General features: G+C 46.5%; 1 protein-coding gene and 1 long non-coding RNA gene across 2 annotated transcripts in view; one reads left to right on the forward strand and one right to left on the reverse strand.

Moving 5' to 3' along the window:
- LOC116841994 overlaps positions 1 to 9,624 on the forward strand; it is a 229,208-nt gene that overhangs the window by 72,686 nt on the left and 146,898 nt on the right. The window lies entirely within an intron of this gene.
- The window catches only part of LOC116841920 (iroquois-class homeodomain protein IRX-6), a 43,536-nt gene that overhangs the window by 11,188 nt on the left and 22,724 nt on the right, over positions 1 to 9,624 (reverse strand). The window contains exon 3 of the mRNA XM_032810414.1: positions 8,069 to 8,181. Coding sequence (XP_032666305.1) covers positions 8,069 to 8,181 — 113 coding nt within the window. The remainder of the gene's footprint in view (positions 1 to 8,068; positions 8,182 to 9,624) is intronic.

Consider the following 9,624-nt stretch of genomic DNA (forward strand, 5'->3'; position numbering starts at 1 on the left):
AGAGAGAGAGATATATATATATATATATATATATATATATATATATATAGAGAGAGAGAGAGAGAGAGAGAGAGAGAGAGAGAGAATTCAGCGACGATTTCGGCGTGACGTGTTCACGAGAAATCTCGCTCGTACTTAAAAGCTCGCGCGTTTCATTATTCCAATAACTCTCGCTTTATTAGTCCCACCGGGTGGCCCCACCCCCCTGCGCCGCCTGGATCGATTTAAATTGCATCGAAGCGGCTCACTGTTGGAAACTAATATACGCGAATTTCACGACGGCGTCGGAAGTTCCGGACGGCATTGCGGGATGAAGAACTTTTCACCGGCGAAAGTTTCCGCGCGATTTCGCGGGGAATCGCGGTTCTCGGGCGGCGTGTATTTTCGGCGGGTGCTCGTAAATCAACCCCCGTGCACAGAGAGAGAGAGAGAGAGAGAGAGAGAGAGAGAGAGAGAGAGAGAGAGACGAACTAAGCGAGAGAATGGACGCAGAATATTCGCGGGGGTAGGCTAATTCGATGACTGGACCGACTATAACATCGGGTTCTATAACATCGGGCGTATAAATATTTACGTCGACTAGAACAGCGATACGAGATATACGAAAGAGGAGCGCTGCGGAAGAAGAAAAAAGAGGAGGAGGAGATGAGGGCGGGATGGTGGAGGACGCGAAGGAGGACGACATGTGGAATGAGAGAGTCGGCCGATTATTAGTGTCGAGTTACAGTCGGCCCACGGGGGAGACGGAAACATCGGCCATGGTTTTCACTCCTGTAGTTTACACGACGAGCGTCCAGTGTGTACCCGATGTCGTCACGTTAAGCTCTTAGAAGCGCTTAGACGCGCCTCACGTCGCCTCACTCCGTCTCGCGCATCGTCTCACCCTCCTCACTTCTCGTCTCGCCAGTGAGGAAGTTTTGTCACCGCGGTGTGACAGTCGGTTGTTCCGCATCCAACTTTATTACCAGTTGGTCGCGGTGTGACAGATCGATCGTAAACTTCGTCGGATATGTGTGCGGCGAGCGTGCGTCTAGCCAGAGCACAGGAGAGAGTCTCTGCGGCCGCGTGTCGACGTGTGTGTACACGTGTCGCGACGTGGTCCGCCACGTACGGAGATTATACAATCTCTCGTTCTCTCTCTCTCTCCCTCGCTCTCTCTCTCTCTCCCTCTCTCTCTCTCTCTCCCTCTCTCTCTCTCTCTCTTTCTCTACTCTCTTCGTTTCTCTCCCTCTTTCTGTCTATCTATCTATCTGTCTGTCTCCGCGTCTCCACTCTTCCTCCCCGGCTGTTCCGATGAATATCTCACGCAGTTTATACAAAATGATACACGGTGCGCTACTTTGTCATACGATCGCTTAAATCCGTCCGCGAGGTGGCCGTGTTTAACGCCGGTTTGCCCGCCTGCCTGCCTGCCGGCCGGCCGGTCGGCCGTGAATAAAGTCACACTGAATTATCGCCGAGATTATTATTATTGCTCCACGTCGAGAGCGACGAGAGCGTTATCGCTGAACTTACGAAATTTATTGAACCGCGCTTCCTGTGCCGCGCGCGGAAAGATACGGTCGGAGGAGAACGCATCGCGCAGCCATAATCGCTCTCGTCATTAATTAGGCCGCGTGCTGCCAAACCGCTTCGTCCGGTTAAGCCGCTGGAATTTTGATTGCGCTTCGACAAACGCCGCGGTTTTTCCTTCTGACACGAAGCCAAAGTGGAGAAAAATCGTTGCCACCCTTGGAGGAATCGGTGGTGCGAGAAGCGACTCGCACGCGTATATTAGATTTGCCATTTACGTCGTTGACGATTTCTCTAGTTGGAATTTTAATGTTTCGCGAGCGAGACGTGTACGCACTTTTATAAATTATTCACTTCGTTCAGCGGTACGCGAGCGAAACTTATCGCGTCGTTAGTCTCTCCGCGAGAAATCTTCCTCGACATTTTTCTAAAATTGACATCCCCGCACTCTCTCTCTTTTTCTCTCTTTCAAACTGCGCTCGCAGTTCCCGAGCAGTTAGCGTGCTATTACTCTCATCAACGTCCGGTTCGGTTGTTGAGAAATAGACAGAGAGAGAGAGAGAGAGAGAGAGAGAGAGGTAACGGTGTCAGTGCGAGAGGGGTGTGGCCGAGTCATTAAATCCTGGCGCATATAGTCGGCGGCAGGACTAATCTACGTCCATTAAGCCTAATGGGAAAAGAGCGGCGTGCATTCCGCGGCCTGGCTGTCACGTGGTTCGACGCGCCGCTGTCATCCACATGTCGAAGGAGCGAAGTCGCGTCAAACAGCGCGCGTAGATCGTGCGGCCTCGCGCGTGCGACCCCTCGGTCGAAACGAAAAACGAGTGTCACTGACTTTTCCGACGGTCCCGCATCCCCCTCAACCCTTACTGGCAAAAACCATCCCCCGGGAGCGAAACCGGGTCATTAAACGGCCGTACATCATCCACACGAGACGTATCTCACGGGCGGGGCACTGAAGGGTGCGGATATCAGCCCCGCCTCGTCTCATTAGCCGCGAATATTTCGAGTCCCTGTATCGGCGGACGGGGTGGCGGTCGCTGTTGCCGTTGAGCCTCTAATTTCCAAACGATAACGCGCAAAACCGGTCTTGGTCGGCGAGCAGCAACAACGTTCAGTTTTGATGGCATGGTGGAAAACGTTAAACCGTCTGCTCCTCGGAGTCATCCACGTGGAGGAAGATGGGCGTCGCGTGAGATCACGTCGCGTAATGTTACAGATTCGTTATTCCGCTACAATTCGCTTAAGTAACGGCGTCGCGAGTTCCGGACGATGGTAAGTCGATCTACGGACGATTAATGTGCCATGACAGTTGCCACTGACTGACATTATGATACCACCGCGTCCCATTCAGTAACGTGTAATGTATAATTAGCTATGTCTGAAAAATCGCTGGCTAATGGGAAACAAACGATGAAATGAGGTTAAAGTATACAAAATGTTATAGTTAAGGTGGGCGTATAGAGATCAAGTGAAAATAATCTCATTTGTGTATCATTTTTTCCTACAACGTATCTCTGTTGAGATACTCGTCCTCGATGTTAGAATCTAAAAAAAAAATCTTTTAAATAACTTCTATATAACTTTTTAAAAATAACTTCTATATCACTCAGAAAAGATTTTTATAATCTTCGTATCGCTCTTAAAGATTTTTATAATCTTCGTATCGCTCTTAAAGTTTGGGGATTAAAGAGCTTGGAGATTTGCGCCCTGACATAATATCATCAATAAACTATCTAAACGGCTTAGTATAAAAATGATCAAAAGACGATCAAAATTTGATAAATATCAATATGGGAGTTATTTATAGGAAATGTCTTTTAAATTCTAATTTCGGAGCCGAATGTCTCAGGAGAAGTACGTTGTAGGAAGAAATAAGAATATTCATAGAATTATTTTCATCTAATCTATATACTTCCCTAAGAGATTGCTTTCTTTCGCTAAAACATCTTGTGTATGCATTTCCAATCATACACACATATCTGTCATATCATTTTTTTTATTCAATAATCCGTTTAGCTTTTACACAATCAAAGAAAATCAATGCGACAGTCGACGTGTTAACACAATCTACGAGTGAAACTATAAGATCACTGTGTTTCATTAAGCTAGTGTAAAGTATAATTAATTGTTTTCAGGAAATTGCCTGCACGACCAAGAAGGCAACTATTGAGGCGATGAGAAAGATATCTCAAATTATATTTATTTATTATATCTCTTCGACAATTTGATCAGTTTAGCTTTTGTACAATGGAAATTAACTGTGAAATTAACAGTCGGCTTGTTAACATTGAATAGCGTGACGAGCATTACGTTATCACTTCTCATTAAGGTATAATTAATTGCATTCAAGAAATCGGTTGTATGACAAATGGAAAGCCAACTGAACGAAATGAAAGATACATGCGTTTTGAGTTATATTCATTTATCGTATTTTCGGCATTTTAATCATTGATGTTGTTACGATCAGTGGAAACTGTCATGACAGTTAAGGACGTATCGCCAGTATAGTTTTTTGTATAAAAATATATAGTATATGTGTGTGTATATATGCAATACAGTTGAATAATACACAACATATTTTTATTTTAATACGCATTATTTACTTCATTTATTTTTAAAGATTATTAAGGATGTATCATTGATTTACTTCATTTTATATTATTTCTGACTTTTACTTTGAACTTTTGTCTCTGAATTGTAATGAAACTTTGCATACATTATCTTGAGTACTTAAAAAATATATGTGCAGAAATTGAGATTTTTGTTATTATTTTGTTTATTTTCTTTCTCTTTACTGAAAATGATAATATATATTTCCATAACAGCACGATTTTAAATCCCAAGTAGTAGGATGACATCAAATGACCCATTATTGACGTTAGAGATACCATTGAAACGTTACTGACGTCATCATGCATGTTTCGATTTACACATCGAAGCGAACTGACTTTTGAAATTCGGACTCTGAATTAATGTCAAGCTGTTCATTTTTGGATGATGCAATGTAGATTAATTTCTAATTTTTCTAAAATTTCTTTTATTATTTTTAAGATACTGACGATACATCCTTAAACAAGATCCAGTGTCGTTGATTGATCAACACTTGGAAGAAGCTGTGCTTTCTTCTGACGCGTTCTTCGCGGTTGATTTCGCGCAGACGGACGAACGGTTCCTCATAGAGGAACCACTTCCGAGGACGAGCTCGCGGTTGGATTCGTGCGACATTGAGATTCATGCGTCGTCGTAGCCGGGATCCTCGGCTCGTTCGGGACTCCGAGCGCGTGCCGACACTCGCCGGTGTCGTCGTACACGCGCACTCGGTAACATGCATCGTCGAATGCTCGCGGATGCCGGACGTGTACGGGGCGGGTTGGCACCACAGCCGAGAAACCAGCCATCGGGCACCGTTCGCCGGCTGCTGTTGCTTTCTCATTGTCTACCCTATATGTCTCCGGAAGCAGGGCCAATCCGCCGGAAAGACGGGACCGTTAACCCGCACGATCCCGAGACCTCGCGGCCGTGCATGCCAACGCTGCATTATTGGCTTTTTGTATGCTCATGCTAAGTGGTCGTCGCGCACGCTCGCGCATAATGCCCTTGGATCCTTTGCACCTCCGGGTCCCGATTTAAGCGGATAGTTCCGGGCGTTGCCGGAATCCTCACGCGGTCGCGTGCTTCTACCCGGGCGGCAGCGCGCCTCTCGCGACCTCGTCGTCGCGGATAAACGTAATCGACGTTCGCTATAGTTTCTCGTTCAAACGTGCATCATAATTAGCGTGTCGGCTTCGCCGTGTAAGCACATATGAAATGAAGTGATAGCCATTTACTGCAGAATGTCGGTCTGTCCTTCGGTTGCAAAATCCTACGCCAATTTTTACTATAAAATTCTCCTCGGATACATGAAGTCATTCTTCAAGCGGGACAATGTGGATGATTCTATCGCGAAAGCAACGAGATTTGAGTTAAAATGGCTGACGTTCTTTGCACCCGATTGACCCTTACTCTACCTAGTCGATTTTTACAAAGTTTCAAATATAAAATAACATTTTTTTATACATGAAAACTAAAACTTTTGACACAAATAATCCTTATAATAGACTATAATTATTTCACTGATATGAGGATATACAATGCATCATATATTTCACGTCACTGACACGAGAGTGCCAGTGTTTCATACATGACGCATAGGACGCAGGGAAAGGATTACGCCTTTGACTGGCTGGCGTAACGTAGGTTCGAGACGGAAAATGCCGTGGAGAATTAATCAGTAGTTCCGTCGAATCGTCGAACCCTGCGTGTTCTACGAGCCGCGAAAGGATTCCGTGGGCACAGGTGCAGCCGCGCAACGTGCCCCAAGTGTACTCGCGAGTGCCGCGCGCGTCTTTATCGCTCGTTAATAGCGCGTATACAGGTCCCGGTGGTGTTGGCGTGGACTCGGCCGGCCTGTGCCGGCGCGGTGGGTCTCCGCAAAGGAGCAGCCCGGTCGCCCAAGAGCGACCAGAGCGAATGGATGCTAAGCAAGCTGTATTACCCGATCGTTTCCTTGCATACGAAACAGTCCTCGGCGGAAGTGCGTCACGCGGCAGTATAGATTCCACGCGTCGAGCGCGAGGAGGTCGGCTCCGCTTCGCCTTTTAGAGGCGAACGGACGAGCGAGCGAGCGAACGACGCGTTCATCGGCCACGTCGGGTGTGACTACGTGACCGAGCGTTAGCAACATATTATTTATTTTCCCCGCGAGGAGGAGCGTGCGCGCGGCATAGCCGGTGAAAATTTTATCTAGCGCCTCCATCGTCTTCCTAACCTCCCCGCCACCCTCCGCACCCCCGGCATTGACGTAAAGAGCGCCACGAATTGAATCTTTATCAACTTGTTGACACGCGTCGCGGTTCGCCGCTAAGTATTAGTGCGGGAGATAAACGCGCTCGTCGTCGACAGAGAGTACAACGCTCGGCGCTCGGCGTTATTAAAATCTCCAACGCCCGCTACGTGGGACCCGTTGCGGCTGTGTTTTCTACGATACGGGGAAGAACTGTAATATTGACATTGCCCATTGCGGCGAACAACAAGTATGTGCGGAATAATCGATATCCGGTGGCGATTCGCGCGTGTGTATCATCGCCGCCAGGCAGCCCTGGCTGTAGGCGCCGACAGACAAATAGACAGACAGATAGATAGAGAGAGAGAGAGAGAGAGAGAGAGAGAGAGAGAGAGAGAGAGAGAGAGAGAGAGTTCTTCGTTTACAAATCTCTCAAGAGGAAAATATCACACGATGGTTGTTTCACGACGTTTTGCAAGAGCCCAGAAACTGAACAATTAGACCGATGGAACAATTGAAACTTTTCTTCTTTTCTCTTTCCTGTTTTTTTTTTTTGTAACTTGATAGCCACTTGCTTAATGCAAGTTGGTAATTTTTTTCGCCTTAGGGAAACCAAAGAGATTGTTCTCCTGTTAATAAAGTGGAGATAAAAGCAGATCGACAGTGGACGACTCCGACTGTTTTTATCGATTGTCAATTTTGTTTCGTTCAGCCGCGTCACGCGAGGCACACCGAATTTTCATCTTCGGGCCGGCCTCGATAGGGATTTATCAACGAGACCTTTCGCCGGTCACGTCGCGCCTCCTCGCGTCATGACACGTCGCGGACGCGCCGGCTGCGCGGGGGAAAAAACGCCGAGGCGACAGTCTCGGGTCAGCTGAGCGCTAATTTATTGGAATGTTTATGTGTTTCTCTCGCCGTCTTATCTGGCCGTGCACGAGCGTATCGTGCCGCGAGAAGAGAGTCACGTATAACCTGACTGCGATTCTCTCACTTGCGACGCGATGCAGGAGCTGCAGCAGGGCGAGGAGGAGGAGGAGGAGAAAGAAAAGGAGGCATTAAAGCGCGACGACGTTAAAAATATACAGCGTCATGGCGTGATCGGGGGGTTGGAATGAGGGAGGGTGGGCGGACGGTAATTAAGATTCTTTCGAGTTTCAACGATCTCGCGCTTCTACGAGCAGCGCGCTACCGCGTTCGCTCTTTCTCTTTCTCTCGCCTCTCGTGCAATATTGTAGCGCCGGACGTTGAAACGGTTATCGCATCTTCCCATAGATTCACGGAAGATAAATAAAATTATACCGCAAGCCTGCACTCACGCGCGCGGGGATATCTTCCGCAACGATCTCTCTCTCTCTCTCTCTCTTCTCTTGGAATTTTTATCTTCTTATGTAAGTTAATACGGCGTGATGACTAGAACTTGGCTATGCGCGCTTTCACCCTTCGTACAAACAGGCTCTCCCGATATCGTCGACGTTAGACCATGATACGATAGACCATGAGATCATTTCTCTCCTTGAGATAGAGGAAAAGACGAAACGAAGAAGAAAGCGACGTCTTGTTTTTACGTCGGGACGCGACTCGTTATCTAATTAACTGCGCGTCGTTTCGATATTAGCGCTTGGATTCGCGTTCACCGTCAATATAATGAGTCAGTCGCGTCGTCGCGCGAAATTTTCTTGGCGTGCACGAGTCAGAGAACGAATAGAGAACGTATAATGTAGGACTTACCCGTTGAAAGGGTAACTCGCGAAAGCGGCGTCATAAGGGTGATACACCGAAGGGTAAGGCCACGCCGCCGCCGCTCCAGCTCCCAGATTTTCTTTGAGATCCAGACCAGCAGCCTGCAACAACACACGTAATTAGTACGCATGCGAAAATCGTCTCCTCTTGGAATTTAGACGCAACATTCTCTTCTTGTCGAATTTTTCTCTCTTTTTCTGTTTTTTAATTCCAAAGGGTTCTGCCGAGTCAAAATTTTAGTTCTACTTTGGACCTGAACTTTCTAACATCTGTATATTTTGAACAATCAGTATGTGTAATATATATGGAAATTTAGAGCCTACTTAGCACCTCTAAATGGTTGAAAATACACAACATGCCACTTATAGGCTCTAAGGAGATCAAATTAGTAGACAAATAAGTTCTTCTCGGCGAAGCTAGGTTAAATAGAATCAAAAGAGATTGATATAGGTTTGAGAATATCGAAACAGGCGTAAAACGAATATTGAAGTTGCAAGGAGGATAAAATATTTGATTCTCTCCCTTAAAGTCTCTCAGCCTTAAAGTCAGAAAGAAAAGATCACTCACGCTGTTGAGACTGAGAGACCGTTCCGTTATTTCGTTACGTGACGAGGCTAGACCTATTTCGCGGACCTTCCGGATTGTCATCCATTTCGATTGACGTAACGATACTCGAAGACACGTCGCTAACTTGGTTATACCACCGAGTCGATTTAGGACCGGTTGTTCACACAATGGTAGTTTAAACTTAGATCTTAGTCCAAACTCTATATAAGTATATTGTACACATTTATATAAAATGGGGTTCAAGCTTAAATCTAAGTTACTATTGAAAAATCGGCCTTCAAGGTATAGATTATTGTTTGAATCGCAGATTTCTACTTATAGCAAGATGTGTATCGATGTTTGATTTACTCACGCGATTGGCACGACATGGTAGCGAAACAGTAATTTAATATAACGCATCGTGGGCGATGACCAGCAAGATAATAGGTACGAGACGGAGGAAGACGGGATATGTGAAAGACGGTAATCGATCAATTAGCGGCCTCGATCATAGCACGGATCGCTCATGCGATATACGCTGTGTTAAAACGTCGTAGAAAACAGTTAAGCGCATTGGTGGTTCGCTCGCGAAATAAATTACTGCCTTTTACAGGATGTTTGCGCGCGTTAATTCGTCGTATGTGTAAGAACGCGAGGGTAGTTATATCGAGACATTTTATCTCGATAAAGCTCGGGACGATTTTATGCTGGGGTTCAGTTCTCTCGGGGGTGCGGGAGGGCAGGTAGGATGAGGGAAGGCAGAGGAGGCAGGAGGGGGCTATTAATACCGTGTACATGTGTGGAACCATTAGCGGTTGCTGCCGATAATTTTCACAGTCGTTTTAAGCGACGGTGATGCGAGCGACGATGCCGATTGCAGCCAGAGAAGAGAGATCTGCACGTGCCCGTATGGATTTATTCCGTGTTCGCGAGGGGAGAGAGAGAGAGAGAGAGAGAGAGAGAGAGAGAGAGAGAGAGAGAGAGAGAGAGAGAGAGAG

Source organism: Odontomachus brunneus, unplaced genomic scaffold, assembly GCF_010583005.1.
Source record: "Odontomachus brunneus isolate Ranch 3 - 2012 unplaced genomic scaffold, Obru_v1 Obru_scaffold_002, whole genome shotgun sequence".
Taxonomy (NCBI): Eukaryota; Metazoa; Arthropoda; class Insecta; order Hymenoptera; family Formicidae; genus Odontomachus; species Odontomachus brunneus.